The 27,477-nt window shown below is 38.8% G+C and overlaps 1 protein-coding gene across 1 annotated transcript in view; it reads left to right on the top strand.

Annotated features, from left to right (window-relative positions):
- The window catches only part of TPRG1 (tumor protein p63 regulated 1), a 146,333-nt gene extending 128,596 nt beyond the window's left edge, over positions 1–17,737 (top strand). Inside the window, exons 5-6 of the mRNA XM_070403600.1 lie at positions 5,296–5,449; positions 15,789–17,737. Of these exons, the coding sequence (XP_070259701.1) occupies positions 5,296–5,449; positions 15,789–15,983 (349 nt within the window). The 3' untranslated portion in view covers positions 15,984–17,737. The remainder of the gene's footprint in view (positions 1–5,295; positions 5,450–15,788) is intronic.
- Positions 17,738–27,477: the final 9,740 nt, after the last annotated feature.

The raw sequence follows: 27,477 nt of genomic DNA, 5'->3' as shown, positions 1-27,477 counted from the left end.
ACTGCATTTATTTTTCATGATTGGTTCTTCAGCACTTCTATGATAGTTTCTTCTGTGTAAACCTTATCTTTACAACATGCCTTTCCCCTTTCTTTCTTTCTTTCTTTCTTTCTTTCTTTCTTTCTTTCTTTCTTTCTTTCTTCCTTCCTTCCTTCCTTCCTTCCTTCCTTCCTTCCTTCCTTCCTTTCTTTCTTTCTTTCTTTCTTTCTTTCTTTCTTTCTTTCTTTCTTTCTTTCTTCCTTTCTTCCTTTCTTTCTGTATTTATTTATTTTTGGTGAAAAAGGCAAATTGTCTTTAGGATGTTATGATGATTTAAAGCAGGGGTCCTCAAACTTTTTAAACAGGGGGCCAGTTCACTGTCCCTCAGACTGTTGGAGGGACGGACTATAGTTTTTTAAAAAAAAACTATGAACAAATTCCTATGCACACTGCACATGTCTTATTTTGAAGTAAAAAAACAAAACGGGAACAAATACAATATTTGTATTTGCATGTGGCCCGCGGGCAGTAGTTTGAGGACCCCTGATTTAAAGTGTAATTGCTTAGGCCTTCCACCCTGCCAACAATTGTATTTGAGTAGAATTCTGAGTTTTAGTCACTAAGTAGAATATTTAATTAATGTGACTAAAGGAAGAACTCTGATCTGTGAAAATTCTGGTCTTCAGTTTATATATCTATAAAATGAAAGAATTGGAAACACACTTCTGAGGGACCTTCCAACTTGTTCATGACAAGAACCCAAAAGATGTTGGCACAGAGTCATACAATAAGATTTTCAGAATATGTTTACATTCTCTCCATGTCCCTAGGCTGTTCCAAACGCATCAGCAGCCTAGGATACTAAAAATATCTATCATAAACCCCCTTCTTCCATCAAGTTCTGATTTGTCTTTATAGACCCCTTCCTCTACTTCTATACCATCCTATGAGATTTTGATGTTTACTAAAAATGAAGAGTAAGAAGTGGGAATGGAGGCCCAATACAGCTGGTTTTCTTGAGTTTAGAAAGTGGGAACAAATAGGTTATAATTGTAAGAGAGTGAAATGCTCAACCTCTCTGACTCCATCTTGTTCAAACCTGCTTTGCTCCCATGGCCTTCAGGTAAATAACTTCTTGCATATAGACCTGATAATCATTGGAGAAACTGTGCTTGCAGCTTGAGTTTTATAAAAATAACCCCTTACCAGAAAGTGCTTCTCCCAAGGAGATAAAGGAAATACGTATTGTTTATCAAAGATTTGCAGGTACCTCTTGACCACACTTACACCAACCAGGGTCAACAAACTAAGCACAATCTTTCTTGAACCCCTGCTGGAGCCCAGATATCTGCGGTCATCAATCACCTCTTTCCCCTTCCATTTGCCTTTCCCTTGACATAAAAGAAGCCTGAACTCTGTACTTTCTTAAGATGGATTTGAGAAACCACTAAGTCTCCCATTTTCTCGATTGATGCTGTCTCAATCAATAAGCCTTTTCTTACTCCAAACTCTGACATTTTGAGTTTAGGCTTTGAAGCATGGCGTACATGAGCTTTGGACCAGTAACATAAGGATGATGCTGTTTCTCTTCCCCCTTTTTATTTTATTCCACTAGTAGTTCTTGACTCGGTGATCTGATGACACCTGGTTAAAGTCTTTATCTTATTTCCTATTAACTTCATCTATTTCCACAAAAGAAGTTTTAAAAAATTGCTATGAGGGTTAAATAAATTTAAAAAAAATATGAAGTCTCTCACAGTACACAATATGCATTATAATACACTAGAGGCCCAGTGCACAAAATTGTGCACTTGGGTGTGTCCCTCAGCCTGGATTGTACCCTCTTGCAGTACAGGAGCCCTTGGGGGATGTTCAACTGATGGCTTAGGCCTGCTCCTTCTGGAGAGCAGGCCTAAGCCGGCAGTCGGACATCCTTAGTGCTACAGCGGAGGCGGGAGAGGCTCCTGCCACCACTGCTGTGCTCTCCAGCCATGAGCCTGGCTCAGGACTTCTGGCTGAGAGGCCCTCCCCCTGTGGGAGCACACTGACCACCACAGGGCAGCACATGCGTTGAGCGTCTGCCCACTGGTGGTCATTGCACAACCTAGAGATCGATCATTCTGCTGTTCGGTAGATTTGCATGTTAGCCTTTTATTATATAGGATACTACCACTCAATATTTGCTAGTTGGACAGTGCCTTATAGAATAAAAACATTTTTTTATTAGTTATCCTCTTCCTTCTTATGAAATTACTGCTATCTAAAGATCAGAGAGTTGGTGTGAAATGCTCAAAGACAAAGAGCTAGTGAAATCCATGGTTTATACTCAGAGTATGATTTTGAGAAGAAAGCTACCAAATCTTTCTTTGCTTAAATTTTGACACATTCTATACCTGGGATTGTACCCCAACTTTGAAAATTCAGTCATAATAGCTCAGTGAGAGATACACAGTCTTCTTACCCTGATGGCATAAAATTTTAATAATTCCCCTTTTATTTCTAGTAATACTTTGTTTTCCTACAATCTCAGAATTGCTAATATTGAGTATATATAAAAATCTACAGTTCCACTTGAGATAGAAGTTTTCTTCCTGACCTTTAACTAGAATTCCTGGGCAGGCTTTTTGCCCACAAAAGATGGCAGGCTCCTTAGGGCAATTCTTCTAACTCTGTGTCTAATTGGAAACAAGGCTATGTTGTGTAATGGCAGAACTTTAACTTGGAATGTATTTTGTAACTATAGCCCAGAATGGTGAAAATACCCCTAAACAAGGTTTTAGGAAACTATGGCTCTCACCAACTCAGGCCCGTGTATAGTGATGCATTGGGAAAAGCCCTGGTCCTTTCTGAGTCTCAGTTTTCCCATCTACAGAAACAAGAGACTGGGTTATAGCTTCCAAGAGCCTTTCTAGTTCTGACATCCTGTAGTGTATAAGCCTTAAACTACTATTCCTCTATACTGGCTGATTGCTGTTTTTACATGTTTGTGAAATAACGTGGTAGATGCTAAAGTTCCCTAGAAGTCATGGGACAACACTTGGTGTAGTCTTTGCAGTAGAGGATATGTTCTGCTGGGGAAAGGAGGGCTAATTTGATGCCTCTAAATCAAAGAAGCCATAACTCAGAGGCTTCTTATGCATTCCAAATCCTTGACTTTGTGAATGCTAGTAGCATCATGACCATAGCTGTCTACATCATTCACCCAGAGTTAGTGAAGCCTTGGAATTTCACCATATGGAGATACTCTAAAGAACATATGGGGAAACAGATTCAGAAAAAGAAATAAGCTTTCCCATGGTTACACAGCATTAAGTGTCAAGACCAAGACTCTAACACTGGACTACCTGTCATCCTGTTCACTGAACTTTTTACACTACCTTACATGACTTTCCTCTTAGTAAGCACAAAAAAATTCTTTAATAAAGCATTCCTGATCATAAAGACATCATATTCTCCACAATTGCCCTACTGACATTTGACAGAGGAGGAGATGATAGATTTTCATAGTACTCTGGTACTCAAGGCTTTTCTGAGAAGTAACACCTTAGTTTTACCTTTGAAGAGACTATTTAGTTCTAGATTTATCTTTCCATCTATCACCTCTGGAGCTCAGGTGAGAAGGTTGGCTGAACTTGTATGTTTATGCTACATCTCTGAAAAAGGTCATTGCCATAACTTAAATTGATCGTCTTTTTAGAAATAGGTTCTCTCTTGAATTTCATGCTTAAGGGGTTTCTCTAAAGTGAAGGAATATAAAGTGTACTTATTAGATAAGCTATCTTGGCAGATTTTCATCCCTTTTGGATAAAAGCAAAATTGCACCCAGTACATAAATTGACATATGAAGCAGTAAATAATTGCATTGTGCAAGTTGTTTTAATGGACTCAAGCCAGAATATGCCATTAACCAGCATGTATAGGATATTCATTGAGCTTTGGGTTTATTAGCAGGCAAGGGGAAACAAATGAAGGGAAGTACAAGGGGGATGATAAAAGTCAGTAAGCACCTGAGAAGGTGAGGGGCTAGGAAGGGAACTTTAGAGGTATGTACAATATTTTTCTTTTTTTTTCTCTCTTCTTCATCTTCTTTTTTCTTTTCCTTTGCTTTTCTTTCTGGGCAAAGAATTAAGTATAAGAAAAGATTGGTGTCAGCTTTCAAATCATCAAAAATCTGAAAACTAGACAGCAGAATGTGCCAGGCTCTCTTCTAACTCCTTTTGTAAGAAGCAGCTGAAGGACCAGGCAATTGAACAAAGGGTGCTATATGTTTATGTGTGAGATGGTGTTTATATACATCTCTACATGAATAAATACTCAGAAACCACAATAGCATTCCCAAAGGAATTCATCCTTAATACAGGAAGTCACAGCTTTGTGAAGGGACCACAATTAAGCTCCAGTTTTTCATTCTAGATCCCAGGATTTAATTTCTAGAAGAAACAAGACCTCTGTGATATTCCATGGGGCTGTTTAGAATTACAGATAACTTAGCTTATTGAATGCCAAGCTCCTGAGCTTGGCTTAACCTCTAGGGATCTCTTTGCAATCAGAGATGCCTAAAAGGATAAACCATGAATTCTGATGGGCATATGCAAAAGTAGAGGCCACAGAACTTACAAATTTGTCAATCATTTTGGCCATACTCCTCTGCCACAAATTTCTTCCCACCACTCCCAAGATGGCTTTTTCTTGCTCTTCACTTGAATTTACTAGATGACCAGGCCTGGGCTCTACCAGAGACTGGCTACCTCCCACATACTGTGGACCAGAACTGTGAATTTGATGGAAAAGGGCAGGGCAGTCTCCCTGTGAGCTTTGACATGTTTATTGCTGAAATTTTGCTTCTCAAAGATCATATATATTTTCATATTTGGGAAGTTCCCATTTTTGTTTTTGTTTTCCTCTCAGTTCTTGTTTATATTTATGGCTCTGTGGAAATCTTTGCCATTTCTTTTTTTCTTTGAAATCATCTCCCACCTTCACTGTTTCAGTTCCTGTCCCACTACCTTGACTCTTCCTTCTTTCTTTCTCTTTTAACTCCTACCATCAGAATGTTGTCATGAGGTCAGTGTTCAAATATCCACCCCTAACATCTGTCCAACCAGGCATTTCCATATAGAACTCATCATGTTTGGAAGCAAATTCATTCTTTTATTCTTCTATTTTTTTGGAACAATTCAACTGTTTCATAGTTAAGCCACTTATCTTAGCAACAATATAAAGGCTGAATGAGATAGTATATCCTTTTCCCACCCTTGATTTTTATTTTAATCTAATGGAATGGCTAATCTAAAGGGAAACTCCTTTTTTTTGTAGGAGACAAGGAGAAGGCCTTAGGATCTACTGGGGGAGTCTGGAGCAGCAGTCTCTCTTATCCCGTTGGAATCCATGGTCCACTGAGGTGCCTTATGCTACCTTCACTGAGCATCCTATGAGATATACCAGTGAGCAGTTCCTTGAAATTTGCAAGGTAAGAATTCACTCTTGAGTTAGCTTTGTCGCTACAGTTTTGTGCTTCTAAAGCATGTACAGTAAAAAAAAATAACATAAGATATTACATGGGGTTTATATAGGTAACAACTCAAAGAGGTTTATATAAGTTTTTAGTAAACAATGGAGCTGTTTTATATATTTTAAAAATATATAATATTTATATTATCCATACCATGCTATTTCTGTCTTGCTAATTTCTTAGCAGAAAATCATAGTGTAATATTGTTTAAAAATTACAATAGTTGTGTTTGTCTAACTGGGCTTGTTACCCATAGGGTGCATATAATTTTCTATACATAATTAAATTCTATTTTATTCATAGGAGTGTGGATAGTGTGCAGTATGAAGTATGCCTCTGTAGTCATATTTAAGTCAGATTTTTCTCTGCACCTTGGTTGTCTTATCTCTAAGTGGAAATAATGAACACTGACCTTCTTCCCAAACTCATTGGATCATTGTAAGGTTAAATGAGATAATGTGTAAAAAAATGTTCTATAAGCTATAAAGCAATTCACAGTATTTTATGTCCTCAAATCTCATCTCACCAAGTATATTATAAATGTATTGGTGGCAGGTAGAATTACTGTTACTATTCTTTCTTCTTCCCCAGGGAAACATAAGCTAAAATACTCTAAATAAAATTATTGGAGCCATACATGCAGTGAAGATCAATCTTGACATTTTCAACAAAACCAGATAGACATATACAAGTTTATTATAGGCCTAGACATTCTTACCGTCACTGTCCTTTCTATGTTTACCTTCATGTGCTGGCATCCACTTCAAATATCACAACTCATTTGATATAAATTCAGAACATGACAACCTGCATGTAAAGTCTTCTGTGGCTGGATGGTATCAATTGCATTTCTTGCATTATTTTAAACTCACTTATTCATATAAGTTTATATGTATATCATAAACAAATATTTTAAGTCGATGCCCCCTATCCTAAAAAGGATGTGAGGCAAAATGTATGTGATTAGAGACTGAATGGGGTCTTCAGCATCCTTTAAGTTGATTGAATTCCATTCTGCTCTCAGGAAAAGTCAATGGTCCTCTCCAGAGTTAGGCAATCATCCTCAGAGATTTATGGTCTAGTGCTTATTCTGGCTCCAAGCTATTGTAGGACTAAATTAGTTCATTGTATGGATAATGTTTATACTCTTCCTGCTATAATCCTATTTCACAATACCTCAACCCAAGCATCAACAGAAGCCCAGAAGCCCCTCAATCTTCACCACTCAATATCAACAAAACAAAACAAAATGAAAACCAATAAGAACAACATAGCTCTTATGCAAAGGCATTTATGTGAAAGTAGACTCACCGGGGGCATCAGGGAGAGAGTTTGGGAGTTTACATCATTATAACACCCCAAACTTCAAATGGAATATCAGATATTCATGTTTTTAAAAGACCTTATGAATAATAACACCCTAATGAATTGCTCCATAATCCTCTTTCCTCTTCTCTGTATCTTGCTCTTGCCACACCCCCAAGTCTTGTTTTATTTTTTCTTATTAATAGCATAAAGTAGTTTATCTGTTTCCTTTTTTTTTCTTTTTGTTAATCCTCACCCAAGGATATTTCCCCATTGATTTTCAGAGAGAGTGGAATGCAGAGGGAGAGAGAAAGAGGGAGAGGGAGAGAGAGAGAGAGAGAGAGACCAATGTGAGAGAGACATATTGATTGGTTGCCTCCCAGGCATGCTCCTACCAGGGCCTGATCAAACCTGCAAATGAGGTACGTTTCCTTGACTGGAATTGAACCCTGGACTCTTCAATGTGTGAGCTGATGGTCTATTCACTGAGCAAAACCAGCTAGGGCTAACTGTTTCTTTTTTAACACCAGCTATTCCAACTCAAGAACTTAATAATGTAACTTACCAAAGCCATTTCCTACCTCTAAAGGGAATCTAGTTCTAGCCATTAAAATAATATATATTTTTAATGAATAATAGTTGTATTTTATTGTGAGTCAAAATAAATACCAACTTAATAAATAAATAACAGCAATAGCCTTTGTGATTATATTCATCACTTCCTGGACCAAGCCTTCTTTTATTCCTCATATCTTGTGCATCAAGTACTTATTCTTTGAGTGTCCTTTGCTAGAAGAGATTTTAGGTGAAGGATTAAAAAACAAGCTCTATTTATTACAGAGAAATGCCACTGTATTACTCTAATTTCTGTTAGTGTTTTGTTTTATTTTGTTAATATATAAACACAATCAAATAATTTAAGAAGGAAGTTGAAAACTAAAATATTGAAAGGGGGGTGGAATAATTATTTCCCAAATACCCATGAATGTAATTAGTAAACTGGAACATTAAATTTTCCTCAGGCCTTTCTATTAGTCAACGCTAAAAAGGAAATTTGATGTTGATATAGCTCTTGTTGGATAAAAGTAAGAACAGTAGAGAGAGTGAGCGTGTGTGTGTGTGTGTGTGTGTGTGTGTGTATGCGCAGTCCTCTACATGTGTAGGCTTGAGCATAAGGAATGGTTGGCCAGTTGGTTTGTTGGTTTTCAGTCGATCAAACTACTTTGTGGATCTGTTAGGTGTGTTCTTTTAAGACTTTTCTTCATTATTCTTCCAAACTCTTTTTTTTTAATTCCTGGCAACAGTTTGGTTCTCTCTTTTGCCAAGCCATTTCTTAATTTAAAGACCACCCAACTCCCAACTCTCTAGGAAAACAAGTGATCTCCATCTGGGATGTGTGATGATGAGTATTCTGATCCAGTTCTTAGAATCTTAGTTTTTCTTTTGTTGTTGGTTTTTATGTCACAATATTATTTATGTTTAGGACATTTTCCAAGACTGGCTTTGATTAAGACCCAATTATCTTAACATAAAAGAATAAATAAGAAAAAGATAATTCTGGGGATATAGAATATCTTTTATATGAATATTTTGGCATAACATAAGATATTAAAAGGATAATATAAATTAATTTTTCTATTTTCCTTATGAATGAAACAGTAAAAAGTAGAAGAATATGGGGGAAATTGCCTAACTAAATCAAATAGCTGAAATAATGAAAAACAACAACAACAACTATGGCACAGGAAAGGGAATCATATAGAGCTGAGTTATATGCAGTCAAAATTTTTAAGTTATTTACACTCTAGTGGAATAACTTAATATTTTTAAAAATCAAAATTTATTTTTACTCAGAATCTTTTCTTCTAGGTTCTCTTTATTCAACAATTATTTTCTCACACCTACAAAGCACAGGTATTGTGATTATTGTTAAGGATACAAAAATCAATGAGATAATATTCTTCCCTTTGTAGAATGTATTGCTGAATAGAGGAGGCAGATAAAAATGCAAAGATTTTTAAATGAATACTGATTGACTTAAACAGAAGTTTGTATCAAATGAAGAGGAGTGGAGGCACATGAAGGTACAAGGAGTGTTCTTAGACACAGAATAATTCAGTTGAGCTGGAGTTTAATCTTATATATTTGCCATGATAATTTTCATAGCTCAAAAAATACAGGGTAGGGTAAAAGTAAGTTTATAATTGTTCATATGGAAAATAATACAACATTTAAAAATAATAAATACAAAAATAAAAATCTGTATACTCATTACTATAAACCTACTTTTGCCTCATCTTATAGGTATGTGTGTTTAAACTAAGGTAGAAGTAGTAGGAATGAAAAGAAGATGAAGACATGTTGAGTTGTTCAGAATACAGAATCAATGAAAGAAGATAACTGGCAGTATATATAGGTGAAGAAGAATATTTCAAATATTTCTGGCTGAGTAGATGGTGATTCCATTAATTTAAATGGAGAAATCTAAAAGAAGAGTAGGTTTGGAGGTTCACTTTAGGACATGAATTTGATGTCCATGGAACATGGGGTAGAGTTGGTGGTCAATCAGAAATTTAGGTCTGAAGCTCAGGAGAAAAAGCTGAGCTGGTAACATAGGTTTCAGCACTGGGTCAAAGATGAGTCTTGGGGATGCTTGGTTAGGAAGTTACCCTAGCAAAGAACATGAATGGACACAATTTAAAGTATCTCTTAGTCTCACTGATCAAAAAATCACAATCACATTTATGCAATACTATGTCAAAATACATTTTCTAAAATCCATCTCACTACAGCCTTCTACATCTGGCAAATATGATGGTCAAATGGTCTCTTTGCAGACATTCTTGCTTATTTCAGAACCTCACCAACATTTTCCAATCTGTGCAGATACTATGCACTATTCATATAAAACAGTTGTGAATATAGGAAATAATAGTTTTGGGCATTGATTACATTATTATAAGATATAAACATAATATCATGTAATCTATATACATAAAAAGCTAATATGCAAATTGTCCCTGCGTAGGTTTGAACAGGAGACCAGGAGTTTGATTGCTTGCTATGACGTGTGCTGACCACCAGGGGCAGCGTGGAATGAAGGAAGGCCCCAGCCAGCAGCCAGAAGGCCCCGATCAGCCCTGATCACCAGCCAGGCCTAGGGAGCCTACCCATGCATGAATTCCGTGCACTGGGCCTCTAGTATTATATGATTATCTATTTTATATTTATTGATTACAGTTTGCATATTTTCATGTAATTCACTAGCAAAAACCCTGTGTGAAAAGGTAGCGATCTCAGTTTTAAAAATGAGGGTACTTAGAGTGATTAAGTTGACCAAGGTATTACAATAAAATAGTTATATTTCTACACCAAAACAATTTGCTAATCTTCAGAGAAATGTGTTTAAATTTGAAGGAACTCTGTGTATGTGTATTCATATTTATTGATATGATATGATATGATATAATCCTATCTAATAACAGACAAACATGGTAATTAACTGTACCTCCGACACACTTCCCATTGGCTAATCAGGGCGATATGCAAATTAACTGAAAACCAAGATGGCAGCCGGCAGCCAGGCAGCTGAAGCGAACAGGAGGCTTGCTTGCTGCAGTGATGGAGGAAGCCAAGGTACCCTGCCTGCCTCTGAGCTGCACTCTAAGAAACAATGTTGCAAATATAGAAGCTAAACAAACCCCAGAAACCTGCTTTCAGCCGTCAGAGCTGGAGCCACAACAGTGTTTCAATTATAGAAACCAAACAAACCCAGATACCTGCTTTCAACAGCCGAGGTCTCAGAGCTGGAGCCAAGCCTCAGAGCTAAAGCCAGCTCTCAGCTCCAGTGACAGCTATAGAAGCTAAATAAATCCCAGAATAAAAAATAAGAAAGAAAAAAAAGGAGAGATTGGGAGCTTCAGTCACCCGCCAGCCTGAAAATGGCCCTCAGCTCCTCACCCAGACTGGCCAGGCACCCCAGTGGGGACCCCCACCCTGAAGGGGGTGTGATCAGCTGCAAACAGCCATCATCCCCTCATCAAGGCTGGCCAGGCAACCAAGCGGGACCCCCACCCTGATCCAGGACACGCTTCAGGGCAAACCAGCCGGCCCCCACCCGTGCATCAGGCCTCTGTCCTATATAGTAAAAGGGTAATATGCAAACTGACCCTAACAGCAGAAAGACTGGGAATGACTGGTCACTATGACACACACTGACCACCAGGGGGCAGATGCTCAATGCAGGAGCTGCCCTCTGGTGGTCAGGGCACTCTCACATGGGAGGAGCTCTGCTCAGCCACAAGCCAGGCTGATGGCTGCCAATACAGCGGTGGTGGTGGGAGCCTCTCCTGGCTCCTCAGCAGCGCTAATGATGTCCGACTGCAGTTTAGGCCTGCTCCCCACTGGCAAGTGGACATCCCCCGAGGGCTGCTGGGCTGCCAGAGGGATGTCTGATTGCCATCTTAGGCCCAATCCCCTGGGGAGTGGGCCTAAGCCAGCAGGTGGTCATCCCCCGAGGGGTCCCAGACTGCCAGAGGGCACAGGCCGGACTGAGGGACCCCCCCACACCCCCCCCGAGTGCACAAATTTTTGTGCACTGGGCCTCTAGTATAATATAATATAATATAATATAATATAATATAATATAATATAATAATATAATATAATATAATATAAAACATTATACAGGCTAAACTATACTCCATTGTTTGATTAACTTATCATTTGTAACTTGTAGTGTTATCTCCCCTCTTTTAACTATTGCCTGGCTGGGTTTTTGTAGTGTGTTGAGAGTCTTGCTCTGAGTGACTAGTGAGAGCTCAGTGCTGGTGAATAATAGTGAATGGATAAGGGAAGCTTTACAGCCAAATTAAAGTGATTGCATTTTCTTTTTACTCTTTTTCTGACATTTTTACCTTTCCTTGTAAGGAAATTATGAAAGTGAATCAATATTTTAGCAATTAAATGTGACTTTTATCCTTAGCCCCAATAAGAACAAAACAGATTTTGCCCTCCAGATACTTATAGTAGAAAGAGAGAAGGTTAAAAAAAAAAAGGAATTAACAAATTATAACTGAATGTGCTAAGACTGTTTATAGAGAAATTTCCAAGGTTTTATAGGAGCCCAGAAGAGGGAACAGGTAAATCCAAAAGTTAACAGGTGACAGAACATTTGATATACATCTCAAGGTGAGTGATTTAAGCATCAAAGAAGGTGGGGAAGACATTTTAAGTAAAAGAAACATGGTTAGAAGCTGCAAATTAGAAAGGTATATGAAATGTTCTTGGATAAAGAGTAGTTTGTTTTAGCTCGAGTTTAAAGTGGGTGTGTGTTAGGGAAGGTTGAAGGAATGAAATAGGATGAGTATGCAAATTAGAATGTGTACAGACCTCACTTTTTTAGGAAAGGAACTTCTGCCTCATCCTCCTTTTCTCTCTACATACCTGGGCATATTCATAGTCACAGTGTCTCCATAAAGATAGCTCCAAGTAAAATGTGCAAGAAAGATATAGACATTTTGTCCAGCTGTGTAACTTCCCAAGTGGTTTCCAGTGTTGGGTATTGGATGGACTTACTCTGTATCCCAGCATGCTTCACTTTCTACATAGGGAGACTGAAACTTATAGCCTGCAGGCTTGGAAAACCTGCTCAGCTGAGGAATGTGAGAGTGCAGGCATGAAACCATGTCTCTTTACCCAGTGTAAACAGGAAGCAAAGGATGGTTGTAATAAGGAAAACTGAGACTCTGGGCAGTGGACTGCTGGCAGACAGCACCTGAAGCAAACCAGGTGCCCAGTCACTCAGCTGGTAAGCTGGTAAATAATAGTTGTAAAGTCAAAAACATTCAACACTCCCCACCCAACACACACACACACACACACACACACACACACTGCTATACCTTATCCTACCAACACATAGCCCCTATGTAATCGGAGTTGTTAAAATTTGACCCCATGTTTTTGAGACTGGAATAAAAGAGAAGGAGGCAGGGGTGGGTGTATAAAAGCTTTTAGAGGAAAGTATGTGGCTGGTGGCTTTCATATCAGATGACACTGTGTTTTTGTCACACAGATTGAGTTCGGGGGCTTGAAACACTCAAAAGGCAGCTTGGGGACTTGGCCTTTTATCTGCCTCTCCTTCAATGTACTGCTTATTCTGTTTTCCAAGCCCCTCCTCCTTTTAGAGGGTTCATAGAAATGACTACAAATAAAGTGCATCTGGCTCTTTGTCAAGTTCACTGAGTATAAAATAGTGTCATCTTTTTCTTTACAGCGTTTAGATTCTGAGGCCACAAAGGATTCTCATGCAATGAAGCTTATGATGAGGACTGGGGAGGCACTTAGTAATCTCATTTGACAAATATTTCTTAATGTATAAAAAGGCATATTGACTATCCAGAGGGTGCTGGCAATGGAAATGTTGAGGTGAATTGTACTTTGGTATTTAGGAAATCATAATTTGATGATGATGATAATGATGATGATGACAATGGTTTGACAATGTTTATTGGTTATTAGCTGTAGACTTCCTTTATGGCCCTTTCCAATATGATTCCAAATTTTAGCCTCATCACATTTTACTTTCCCAACCCTTCCTGAAATGCATGAGCACATGTGTACACACACAAAGAGCTTATATACAAACCCTTTATTTCAGTTAGTTTAATCCTTACAAATTATGAGTTTGATTCTATTAGTAGCCTTATTTTATAGAAAAGATACTATAAATTTCAGAGAGGGTCTATAAAAATTAACACTGCTAGTGATTGCCATATTTATAACTTAAGACCAGATCTATTTTATTTCAATACTCACATTGCATCATGCTATACTTTCTTTAGGTTAGTGGTTCTCAACAGGGGATGATTTTGCCCCCAGGGGAATTTGGACAATGTGTGGAGACCATTTTGGTTGTCATACCTGGCGTGGGGTGCCATTGGGATCTAGTGAGTGGAGGTTAAGGATTTTTTTTAACTTTCTAAAATAGAGTATCCTCACCTTAAACAAAGAGTTACCTGGCCCTAAATAGCAATGGTCTCAAGGTAGAGAAACCTTGGTTTAGTTGTATAGACAGACATACATGCTTGTTATTCTAGTTCTTAGAAAATTGAATGAAATATTTGAGTGGAGGTATAAGTAAAATATAATAGAATAAAAAATAACTTTTGCCATGACTATGTGGGAAAGCATTGTGGGCAAGATAGCATTTAAGCTTGGTTTTTATGATGAATAGAAATGTGGGTACTATAGATGTTGTGGATGGAATAGCCAGAGCTAGAGGTTCCTAGGCAAGATTAGTACTCTATTTTTTTAAAAGGCAAAAATTATTTTAAAACAAAATCTTATTTAGACCCCAAATATATAAAACTAATAAAAACAGAGCAGGTCTAATTGATTCTATTGTAGGAATTTAAGCAGGTTACCTGCTTGGCTTCTTTTCTTCCACACCCTCTCCCCAAACCCTCAAGAATTTCTGTCCCAACATTATTAATAAGAGAACTTCCTTTTTTCTCAAAATAATCCTGGTTTTATGATAAACTATATTGTCACCATCAATAAGGGAATCCAGTGTTTTAAGGAATGTGGTTTGAAAACTATTTAGTCTGATATTTTTCTCTCTACCTTTAGAAAATAAGGAACATAAATTCTTGCCTAAATATTAGAATTTTATTGCTATTAATAACAGTGTTTTATAAGAGAGAGGGCTTTAGGATTTAAGTTAGGTGACCTGATTCCAAGACCTTTCTCAGCTGCTTTCTAACTATATGGCATTCGATAAATCTCTAGAACTCTTGGGCCCTCAGTTTACCTATTAGACTCCTTTGCATTGTCCCCAGTGCTGAGCATATTTTCCAACAAAAGTTCATTGACTTTGTCTATTTCTAACCGCTACCCTTTATCCTATCTTGTTTAGGCTACTAACTTCACTTATGGATATTGTTCTTGACTTCTGGATCTATAATCATTGTTATGGAATTTTTAACTATAGACATGGGCTTTTCATCTGCATATTTCTTCATGCTTTAGGCTCAAGTATCCAGCTGGCTATTGTAAATCTCTAAAGGGCTTACTGGTTAAACACTTCAAAAGCACATCTAAAACAGAATCCTTGAGCACTCTCCACCTCCAACCCTTACTCCCGCAGGCTTCTCCAACTCAGTAATGATAGTACTACCTACTCAATTGATAGACCAAAATGCTAGATGTCCTCTTTGATTCCTATATTCTCTCTTCACCTCCTATATTCAATGATATCAGCAAGTACTATGGCTCTACTTTGAAGAATATCCCCAATTCAACCAGTTCTCATGTTCTTAACTGTTATCTGGTCCAAGCTACCATCATCTCTTGCCTGGACTGCTGAAGTGACCTCCAAACTCATTTTTTAGATTATTATTGTATCACTTGTTTAAGGGCAGAGACTATATCTTCTTTGTTTTTTAATTTTTAGAAGCACCCAATAGGTATCTGATTCATAATAGACTATCAGCAAATATGGGTTAAATTGACTACGTAATGTTGCACAAATTATCTTATATAATAAAAGGCTAACATACAAATTTTCCCCTCAACTGGGAGTTGAACTGGGAGTTGAACCAGGAGTTCGACCAGGGGGCAGGGCCAGCTTGTCAACTGCCCATGGCCCCTCCCTCTGACCAGCCCAGCCCAAATTGGCCCTGATTGGGCAGGGCCAGCCAGACCCTGTGCATGAATTTGTGCACCAAGCCTCTAGTGAATAATAAAAATAAACAAGATAAGGCAGATGTTTTTATGTACATAACTTGTTAAGTGATTAATTGCTTAGTGATTAATTTATTAAAAGACTAACAGAAGCAACATTAACAATTCTAATAAATGATTCTTGTTTAAGAAGTAAGAATCACTGTAGCTTCCAAGAGTGGTCAACTTTTGTAAGAACTGTTTGGGGCAGGGGTTCATCTGGACCTAATCTGCATTCACTAACTCTGTGCCTTCTTTTCCTCTTCAGCTGTCTGGGTTCATGTCTAAGCTTGTTCCAGCTATCCAGAATGCCCTCAAGAGTTCAAGTGGATCTGGAGGAGGAAAAGAACTGATGGTGTTAACTGAACCCATTTTGATTGAGACCTACATGGGACTGATGTCATTCATTGGAAACCGCAACAAACTTGGCTATTCCCTTGCCCGTGGGAGTATTGGTTTTTGAGACTCTTTTTGATGTATAAGTACATCATTCATAGATATATCATTATTGAAGATTCTGGTTCAGCCCACCATATTTTTGGACTGAAATAATTAACTACTTTTAAATAGTATTACATGATTTTAAATATTTAGTATCTTAGAAAATCTAAAATCTTGATTATACTGATAGAGGTGCCCTTCAGATCTTATGTGAGGATAATCAAATTTCCTAAAACGAGAAAATAAATTCTCCTAAACCCATTAAATAATGTTATCAAGTGAATACCTGATCATAAACTCAGGGAAGACACTCTGGGTTCTTGTTCCTCTCTCCTTTAAATGAAGGCATTTTCTAGGCCTTGATCTTTAGCCCTCTGATCCTGATCTTCTCTCTCATTGAGTACTCTGTATTATATTAACTACCCTTCTTATGAGAGTGACTTCCAAATTCACATTTTCATCCCTGATATTTCTTCAAGATTCAGTTTTGCATTTGTGTCTGCTGATCATCTCTATCACTGTTCCAATGGCCTCTCACATTCAACATCTTCAAATGCCTGCATTTCTCTGTGGCATTTTCAGGGACCCAGTCATTATTATTGAAACCCATGAGTTTTGATTTCTTTAAACTCCTTGCCAAATACATTCCATATAGTATCTGTCTTAGTCAGTTTGGGACACTATAACAAAATACCACAAATTGGATGGCTTATAAACAACTGAAATTTATTTGTCACAGTTCTGGAGGCTGGAAGTCTGAAATTAAGATGCCAGCATGGTCAGTTGAGGGACTCTCCTGAGGTTGCAGACTTCATTATATATGGCAAAGAGGCAAAGGTGTCCTCTTGTGCTACTTTTATAAGGGCATTAATATCTGCCCTCATGACCTAATCACTGCCTACTGGCTCCACATCGGGCTTTAAGATTTCAACATATGAAATTTGGGGTGGGGGATGAGAGACACAAACATTCAGGCCATAAAAGTACCACATCTGTATGTGACTTAGCATTATACCCCAATTCCCAGATGTCAGACTGTTCATTCTTCTTTAAAAATTGTACATATACTTCTCCTTTCCATCCCCACAGGTATATCATTAGATCAACATTTTTACATTTTTAAACACTGCTCACTTGGAGAATGGCCATAGTCTGGTTTTTGTTTTTATTTTGTTTTTTTTTTTACAGTTCATAGCCTTTTAATTGGGATCCTCAATTCAAGGCTGGCTTCTGATCCAATCTGCTCTCGGTTGCCAGATTCATAAAGCACAATTTGGTCATATCAGTCTCTGCTCAAGAATTTTTAATGGCTCATTTCTGTTTGTAATTTTTTGTTCAAACATTTTTTTTTAATAGCAGGCCCTTATGTTCTAATGGGTGTCCAATATGTAAAACAGATAGAAGTAGGGCCACAATGATTAAAGTAGAAGTGGTGATGCCACTAGTCTCCTTCTTTTGGGGTCTCAGAGGGAGGTCCCTGTGGAATGTTTATGGATCTCAAAGGTTTTTGAGGTCATCCTAACTCATTTTGTTCCCATTGTTCTTTTTAATTTTATTTCCTCTTCGTATTTTCTTGACTTATGTCTCATTTTGAACAACTTGAGAGATTATCTCATCTTTTCTCAATTCTTCAAGTTTCTTGTATTTTTCAAAATTCCAATTTTACCTTATTTTTAATTCATTTTTAATGTTGAACACCAGATACATTATTATAATCAGCTTTTTACCTGTCCCAAGACTCAAAGTTGAGAAATCTTGGTAGGAATTCAAATTAAAAAAATTCAGGCATATTTTGTGTGTGTGTGTGTTTTGCTTATGTGGTATCTATTTTTTAAGTCTTTGAAAAATTTACTTCCTTGATTCCTAAGATTTGTCCTCTGATACATTCACAAACATCAATTTAATGGAGGTATTCAGAACCCAAGCCTTGAATAAACCTCATTTCATTTTATCTTTGTTTACTTCCATTAGTATTTCCCTCCCTCTTCTCCCCCTTCCCAGCATCCACTTCCCCCCATGATAGCAAATATTGTTACAATCCCCAAGGTAGGGGACTTCTATTCAGACTGTAAAAGGAAATGTTGAAATTTTTAGCTGTCCTGTCAACAGTAGTGGAAAGAAAAGTCGTTGGATTATTTTGGCAGTGGTTCTGAAGTCCTCATAATTGGCAAATTATTATGACACTGTTGCCTGAAAATCCCCATTTGCCTCAAGATAGTGGCATTTGTTGGCAGAAGCATCTGAAATGTCCAGCCCTTTCTCTTCAGTTACCATTTAAGGATCAGCCTGACAATTGACTTCTCTCTGCATAGTTGTCCTCTTTGTAACCTAAGCTGGACTGTTCCCAAATGACCTTCTAAAGGACGCATTGTAACATCGTCAATGGAATTAAATCAGAAAACATGAGAGGAGGTAGATGTCTCTGAGCCTTGAGATCGAGTCTGTAACAATAGAATATGCATTTAATCTCATTGAAGCTGTTCAGTATGCAGAACTCAGAGATGACAACAGGAGAACTGTCTTCACATTTCACAAAGACTCTCTTAAGAGATATGCTATAAAGTAATAAATGTGACATGAAAGCAGGATTATGATCAGAGGATGAGAGAATATAGGAATTTGGATAGTAATGTAAAACAAGAATAAACTTCTTAAAGTTAGAAATGTCCAAAAATAGAATGGGTTGCTCCTAGAAAGAGTGAGACCCCTATCGCTTGATGTGTTCAAGTAGAGACAGAACAAGTGGATATTGTGAAAGGGATTGCTGAAGAGACAATTGATGTAATCCTTTAACCTATGATTTTTATGATCCTCCAGATCATTGTTGCTATTGATTAGATAATTAAACTCCTTTTTGTTTGAAAATAGTTAAATCAGTCAGGTGAGACCTTGGAAAAGTACTTTAATTTTCCTAAGGTTTAATTTTCTCATCTGCAAAGTGGAGGCAATAATAACTCTGCTTTTTTCATAAAGGTCTTATGAGGACTTAATGGAATGAGGTGAGTTATTTTATTAAAGAAAAGGCATTGAGTACTTGTCTGCAGAATGATGTGACTTTTGCAGCAGAAAGTAGGGTAACATCCAAAAACATTAAATTCATGTCTCCCTTAGAATGGTTTTTTGGTCACGGTAGACCCACTGGCCATCTTTTTCTCTGGTGACACTTGATATTCTCACTTGGGCTCCTCAGCAAACATCCCAAATCATAGGACCTAATGGACACTTGGGATTTTCCTTCAGATTATCATCAGGACTATACCAATGAAGTTTCCAAAAGGGACATCATAGGTTTGATTGGGAATAGGTTTAGTTACAAAAGTCATTTATTATGAAGCATATGATCATTCAAATGTCATAGTTGGCCACCTTCTTTATCTGATCTTTATCCCATTCAGGAATTCCCACTAGAAAATCCCAGAAAGTCTCCTTTCAGAAACTGCTTGATCATCTCTATTGACAGCTTACTCACAGTCTTCTAATACATTTTGGCCAGTTCTGATGGTTATAAATTTCTCTTTTTGTGATCCGGTAATGTCCATCTGCCATCTCTTTTATTTAAAAACTGGAGGCCTGGTGCATGAATTTGTGCACTGCTGGGGTCTGGTCACCTGCCCCAATGGGGGCTGATCAGGGCTGGGCCGGTGGGCAGGAGGGGACACGGGAGGTTGACCGGCTGGCCCTGCCCCCAATCAGGGTTTGGGGGGGCCGATTGGGGGCCAGGCCAACCAAGGGGAGGGGCCACAGGAGGTTGGGAGGTGCTGATCACGGCCCTGATTGGGCTGGTTGGCCGCTGCAGTGTGCCTCATAGCGACCAGTCATTCTGGTCATTCTGGTCGCTTGGCTTTTATATATATAGATATTCTTATGCTGGAGTAGGCTCAGCTTGGATTTCCATATCAGGATGTGGGAAATTGGGTACAGAGTCAGGGCTGACTGATGCTCTGCTATTTACAACAAAGTGGATGGTCAAGAATCACTATCCCTTACCTCCCACATTTGGCCAGCCTCAAAAGTAGAAAAAAGAGACAATTTATGAGTTTGGGATATTTCACCTTGAGGCCCATTCTCATTGCCTTTACTGAAGCATTACTAAGGAATCCAGTGCTCAGGGCTGTGGAGACAAAGAAGCATAGGAAACATCTAATCCAAAGCTTTTATTTCACAGAGGAAAGGCCTAGAAATTGGGAAGAAATTGCTCAAAAAGCAGATGGTGAGTTTTTGGCAATACTGGGATTAGAGTGTAAAGCTTCCATTTTCCTATTCCTGATCTACTGCCCTTTCCATATATCTCCATTCCCAGAGAAAGGCATGCCATCTAAATCAGTGTATCTTAGTTGCTGGGTTAATTCAAAGGTGAGAGGAAAAAATGGATCACTGTTGTGTAGAGGGAACTTTCAGAAATTACCTGAATTTTCTTGAAGGCTAAGGTCACTCATAGAGCTCTCTGATTTCCTCTCTGATCAAAAAGCCCAAACAAAACTGCGGAAGCCAACACAGCCAGCAGATACTTTTTTAAGTAGGGTTTACCTCTGCCTGGTATGTTGTGGGGCAGGAGAGGGGAGGACAAAAGTATTAAATTTTGCTTTAAAAGCTCCTCAGAAATTCTTTGCACATAAGAGACCAAGTTGAAGAAAAGAAGGTGACTGTGCCAAGGGGAAGAAAGAGAGAGGCTAATGCCTGTGGTTTTCAAAGGTTAACAGCAACAACCAAAAAAAGCCCCAGTATTTGCACAGGGATGAATACTTATTGGCTCTTGGCCAACAATTATACAAGGGCTTGTGCCCACATCCTGTAGCTGTGGTTTAGGGACGCTGCTCTTGAGTGACTTCTTATGCTTAGTGGCAGGAAACTTTAGTCACTCATGTGTAAATTCAACTTTGGTCTGCACCTCCCACAAGGTGCTCCTAAGGCAGGTAGGGGGCCAGGTCTCCTGATTTCCTTGGAGATACCAGTTCTTCAGAGGTTCAGGAAGAACTCCATTTGTGGCCTGAGGAGTGTCGGAGACTTGATCAACTTATCTTATTCCACTCAATTGTAGCAGCAGCCCCTTAGTAAAATTCTGTTACCACAAAGAGGAATTATGATATCCTTCGCTAAACCCTTGCTTTAGTATCAAAACCCAAGACCAAAAAAAAAAAAAAATAAGTGTATTATATTTCATTTTAGGGCTGCAACCATTGTGAAATCTGAGAGGCAAATACATGAGGTTGCTCCTGAGTCTAGATCTTTTACCTGATGAACTATTTTATACTCAATTATAAAATGTTCTTAGTAAAAATCTTGTAAGTCTCCTTTTTAGTGAAGCCAAATAGAATTTGCAATAAACTGTTCAAAGAGCAGATGGTGAATACCTGGCAATACTGGGATTATATTATAAAACCCCCAATTTACTATTTCTGGTCCACTGCTCTTTCCAAATATCTCCATTTCCAGGGAAAAGCACATCAGAATCAGTGTATCATAGCTGCTGAGTTAATTTGAGGTGAGAACATAATAGGTCCAGTTTAATTAACTCTTATGTGTTTAGATATATATGAGAGATCCTAATGCTACACTATGTATGGAACATATATTGGGGTCAAGTTCTCTAACTCACCACCTTCTTGCTCATATCTAATGCTTACTGCATGTGTCACAGAAATTCCTTTTCTTTCCTTTAACATTCTTTGCTCACTGGTCATGGATTCATTTAAATTGAGATTAGAAGGGACCTTAAAGGACATCTAGGTTAGCCTCCTACCTATTGCAGGAATCTACTCCACCAAAACACAGCCAAGGCAGACTCAGCTTATGCAAAAACATTCCAAGATCAGAGAATCCCTTACTTTCTACAGCAATTAATTCTACTGCTTTTATCTGTTGGTACCAGTAGTATACTTAGAGTTATATCAACCTTCCAAATCTATGTCATATTCTAGTCAACAGGGAATTGGACCAACTCTCTGATCCACAGTTCTATTTCACTGATGATGTCATTTTGATTTAACCACTTAAACAGGAAATAGAAGGTATTCTAACAATTGTGTGACACCAACATGGAAATATATCCCCCCAAATTCTGGGGCTTGTGTCACCAAAAGTCACACTGGAGACTTTTCTAGTGTATCAGTGGACTGGAACATGCCAAGATATACCTTCTAAGGCAGCTGGAAAGTTTCTGCTCTTATATTACTAAGAAAGAGCCACAATGCCTAATGAGGTTCTTTAGATTTTGGAGGCAACATAGTCTATTTCAACCCATTGATCAAATAATTCAAAAGATTGTTAATTTTGAGTCAGACACAGAACAAGAGAAGGATCAGGAGCAGTTTCAGGCTGCTATGCAAGCTGCTTTATCACTTGGGCTACATCCTATATACCCAACAGACCCAATGGTGCTTGGAGTATCTGTGGCAAATGGAGGTCCTGCATGGAACATTTGGCCAGCCGCTATAGGTGAATCACTGAGTAGACATTAGGATTTTAAGCAAATATAGCCCATTCTGTTAGATAACATTTCTTTTTTTCTTTTTGATTGCTACAGGGCTCTAGTAGAGACTGAGCACTTGACTATCGACCACCACATAGTAATACAGTCTAAGCTGCCCATACCTGGGGTTTCATGGAGAGTTCCCTACACTCAATGGATTGAGGAAACAATTTTGAACTTCATTTTCAAATGATTCTGTGTGATGTGCTGCATCACCTGAATGTGGAGAGTGAGGGCACCTACTCCATGGTTATCCTGAAAGACACTGGTGACAGAAATTCCTGCTAGGAGGAGGAATAAATGGAATGCCATTCCTACGTCCTGCTTCAAGACTATTTTTCATTTTATAGGAAAACAGATCTGGATGGTGATATGGCCCAGTTACTGTCACACATACCTCATGAAGACACCACAGCTCACTAGTGGCAGAGCCATGATGCCACTTCTTCCATTCTCTCTGTCAGGTTGGGTTCAGCTTCACATAATATAAACCATTCCACTATTTTAAACAGAAAGTGTTTAACATTTGGAATGAAGTACTTGCAAAGTTGTTAGAAAGGCTGGAGCACAAGCTTGAGGCTGTGACTCCAGGACTGATTCCCTGGACAGCACTGCAAAATTGGCCCACCAAAAGTTTAGTTATCTCTGCCACACATAGGAAGCTAGGCAATCAGGAAGTTGTTATCCCCACAGCAGGTACCTGAATCACACCACACCTAAGCTACAATCTAAGTATCAGGAGCTACTGGCTCTAGAGCCACATTGCATCTGCTAGGTCTACAAGAGAAAAATAAATGTGACATATTCTGGCCCCTTCCTCCTCCTTTATTCTGAAGCAGGATATGGGAAGAGCATTCCATTTCTTTCTCTTAATAGTAACTGCAAAGTTTTTTTGAGGGTTTATAGGTACCAGACAGTGTGGTACAGTCTTTGCATTCACTATATCAATGAATCAATCTTCAGATATCTCTGAAGAATACATTAATGTCATTGTCACAAGCTCTATTGAAACAAAGGAAAGCAAAGTGCAAAGAGGCTTGAAACTTGGCTAAGATTGTGCACTCATGGGTAGAAGGCATGGATTAAGTTAGAATTTAAACACATCCAGACCCTAGCTAAAAAGAAATCTGAGAATTATAATAGTTTTCTAATTGGTGCAGTACCAAAGACTTACTAGAACAAGATGGGAATAGATGTTAAGTCAGTCATTCTACTGGATCCACAATTTGACTTATATTAAAGATAGCTGTTAAGCTATTTTCTCCCCTGATTGACTATAAACTTTTTGAAGGTATTCTAATTTCTCCTCTAACATAGATCTTTACACATTTTAGGCAATCGATCCATAATGTATTTTATGAACCTGATGTCATAGTCATTTTTATTTCAACCCATTTTGTAGCATATGTTTAAGCTTCTGTGAAACCACTGCCTTTTTGTGGTCTGGTTTCACAAAGTGGCAAACCAAGTTAAGCCTTCTCCCTGACTTTAGAAAGAAATAGCATTTTGATTTTACCAAACGCTTTTTTATTCCTCAGACTTTGTTGTGGTTACATCAAAACACATAGCAACACTCAGAATGTACCATAGTTACAGAAAGTGAGGAATGACATTTTATTGGGTTTAAAGAAAATAATAAATAAGACTAGTTGAGTGATGCCCAGAGCATCAGTCAGAAGCTTGTCAGTTTTAGAACAGCGTTCAGTTAGCAGAAGTGTAGGCCACACTTAGAATAATCAGAACATGATGACCTGGTAGGTGCTCCGGCCAGAAGCGGTGTGTCAGAAGGAAGTGATGAGCTGAGGCAACTGTCATTGGTATAGAGATAAAGGTCAGGTTGTCACCCACTAATGCGTGACTGGTAAAACCTCAACTGTGTATAGATTCCTTAGAGGGTATATGCCTTTTTGCAATAATGGAAAATTCCATAATTTTATGCTGCCCAACACAGTAGCCATTAACCATGAAATATGGCAGATGAGACTTAGGAACTGAAATTTTTATCTAATTTTGTTTTAACTAATGTAATTTCATATAGCCACATGTCTAGTGGCTATCTTACTAGACAATAGAGGTATAGAATAAAAAAGATGGTTAAAAATAAAATCCTTAGTAGCAACAATCTTATCTGAGGTTATCTTGATGCCACTAAAGATAAACAAGATCACATCTTACTTATTTAGTAGTTTAATTTTGTTTCCATATTCTATCAAATGGTAAAGAAAATCAAATGATACAGAAGAGCTTGTGGTGGACACCAACAGCTTCCCAACTCCTTTCTATTTCCAACTTAGTGGTAGCTTATTTTGAGTCTTTGTTTCTGGTTCTGTTGGTAGTTACCTTCATAACTCTGAAAAATATATTTTCATTTGTTTGTATTGATTTATCATCATCAGATATCACCCACCGACATATGTTTATAAAAGAACCAGACTAAGTTCACATACATTGTACTTCCCACTTCCTTTGCCTCTTTAAGTGTTTATTATTTTCACTACTTCATTGATTATATTTGTTTTTTAAATAATATTTTACACTTCTATTTTTCTTAAATATATTTTTATTGATTTTAGATAAGAAGGGAGAGAGATAGAAACATCAATAATAAGAGGAAATTATTCATTGGCTGACTCCTGCACACCTCCCACTGGGGATCGAGCACACAATCTGAGCAAGTGCCCTTAACTGGAATCAAACCTGGGACCCTTCAGTCTGCAGGCCAATGATTTATCCACTGAACCAAACAAGCTAAGGTTACACTTGTATTTTTTAATCATCTTTGGGTATTAGCTCAATATCAATAAAGATATTGATGAGATATCCTTGCTTATCTCCAGCAACTCTTATTTTTCATCTTTTGTCAAATATGTATTTACTTCTTTATTATCCAGGTTGCAAATATGTACAAATTAAGTGTGTCCCACTTGTTTTCACTTAATAACTCTGAGGAGAGTAGTGATAGGGTTGTAGAAGAAGGAATGTGAGACAAATTACCTGCTGGTTTGTTTTAGTTCTCCCTCTTAAATTCCTGGTGCAAAATAATAACTCATCATCTATACATCTTCAAACTTATCAAACATTTTATTACTTTTGTTTTCTTATAAGCCCATAAGTTATTACTATTCTTGTTTTGCAGATAAAGAAATCAAAATAGAAATATATAGAATGACTTGACCAATGTCGTGTAACTGGGAAATAGGTAAGCTGAGAGGTTTTCTGATGACCGATCACCTCACAAATCTGTTCTCAATAAATGTCCTTACCACTGAAGTTTGCAAAAATGTTATAAGTTGGGTTTCTTGCTTCAGGTCTACAATCCATGGTTCATGTTGGAGCAGAGAAATTTGAAGCTTGTGTACTGTGACCACATTTCTTTCAAGGAACTGTAGAAATGCTTCCAGGCATCTGGGTGTTTCATGAACCAAAGTTGGCAAATGTTTACCATGGGTAAAGAATCATCTAACATTAAACTAACATTTACCAAATAATCATATGCTAATGTATAGGTTAGGATATCCTATATAATAAAGAGGTAATATGCAAATTGACCATCACACCCTTGCATAAGATGGCTGCCCTCATGTGGCCACAAGATGGCCGGCAGGAGAGGGCAGTTGGGGGTGACCAGGCCTGCAGGGGAGGGAAGTTGTGGGTGACGAGGCAGGCAGGGGAGGGCAGTTGGGAGTGATTGGGCTGGCAGGTGAGGGCAGTTGGAGATGATTAGGCCAGCAAGGGAGGGCAGTTAGGGGCGACCAGGTTGGCAAGGTAGGGCAGTTGGGACTATGGGGCCAGCTGGGAACAGTTAGGTGTCAATCAGACTGGCAGGGGAGTGGTTAGGGCAGTGGTTCTCAACCTTGGCTGCACATTAGAATCACCTGGGAATCTTTTTAAAATCCTGATTTCTGGGCCTCATCCTCCAGAAATTCTGTTTCTTTATTACTAATGTAGTGGCCTCACCTAATAACAAAGAAACAGAATTTCTGGAGGATGAGGCCCAGAAATCAGGATTTTAAAAAGATTCCCAGGTGATTCTAACATGCAGCCAAGGTTGAGAACCACTGGGTTAGGGGGTTATTAGGCTGGCAGGCATTAGCAGTTAGGGGCAATCAGACAGGCAGGCAGGTGAGCAGTTGGGAGCCAGCAGTCCCAGATTCTGAGAGGGATGTCCAACTGTTGGTTTAGGCCCGATCCCTGTAAATTAATATCTAATCTAATAAAAGAGAAACATGGAAATTGACTGTAACTTCACTACACCCCAAGCCATACCCACCAGCCAATCAGAGCAACTATATGCAAATTAACCCAACCAAGATGGCGGCCGGCAGCCATGGAGCTGGAGCAAGCAGGAGGCTTGGTTGCCCCAGTGATGGAGGAAGCCAAGCTTCCCGCCTGCGCTGGCTGGCTGTAGCCTCCACTGAAGACAACAAAAATTCAATTATAGAAGATAAATAAATCCCAGATACCTGCTTCCAGCCAGCCTCCACTGGGAGCTTGGGTGTCTAGGGGCCGTGGCCAGCCTGAAAACAGCCATCAACCCCTCACCCAGGCTGGCCACACCCTCATGGGGTGAGGGTCCCTGCTGGGGGGCTTACCAGCCTGCAAACAGCTATCAACCCCTCACCCAGGTAGGCCAGGCACCCAAGTGGGGACCCCCAGCCTGAAGGGGCTGTGGCCAGCCTGCAAACAGCCATCAGCCCCTCACCCAGGCTGGCCAGGCACCCCAGCAGGACCCCCACCTGATCTGGGACACCCTTCAGGGCAAACCAGCCAGCCCCCACCCATGCACCAGGCATATAATAAAAGGGTAATATGAAAATTGACTGTAACAGCAGAACAACTGGGAATGACTGGTCACTATGACATACACTGACCACCAGGGTGCAGACGCTCAATGCAGGAGCTGCCGCCTGGTGGTCAGTGCACTCCCACAGGGGGAGCTCTGCTCAGCCACAAGCCAGGCTGACTACTTCCAGCACAGCAGTGATGGCGGGAGCCTCTCCCGCCTCCTCAGCAGCACTAAGAATGTCCAACTGCAGCTTAGGCCTAG

Source organism: Myotis yumanensis, unplaced genomic scaffold, assembly GCF_028538775.1.
Source record: "Myotis yumanensis isolate MYYU_CA2020_CCGP unplaced genomic scaffold, mMyoYum1.0.hap1 SCAF_2, whole genome shotgun sequence".
Lineage (NCBI taxonomy): Eukaryota > Metazoa > Chordata > Mammalia > Chiroptera > Vespertilionidae > Myotis > Myotis yumanensis.
Note: the sequence above shows the minus strand (reverse complement) of the source record. Positions and strands in the feature narration are given on the sequence as shown.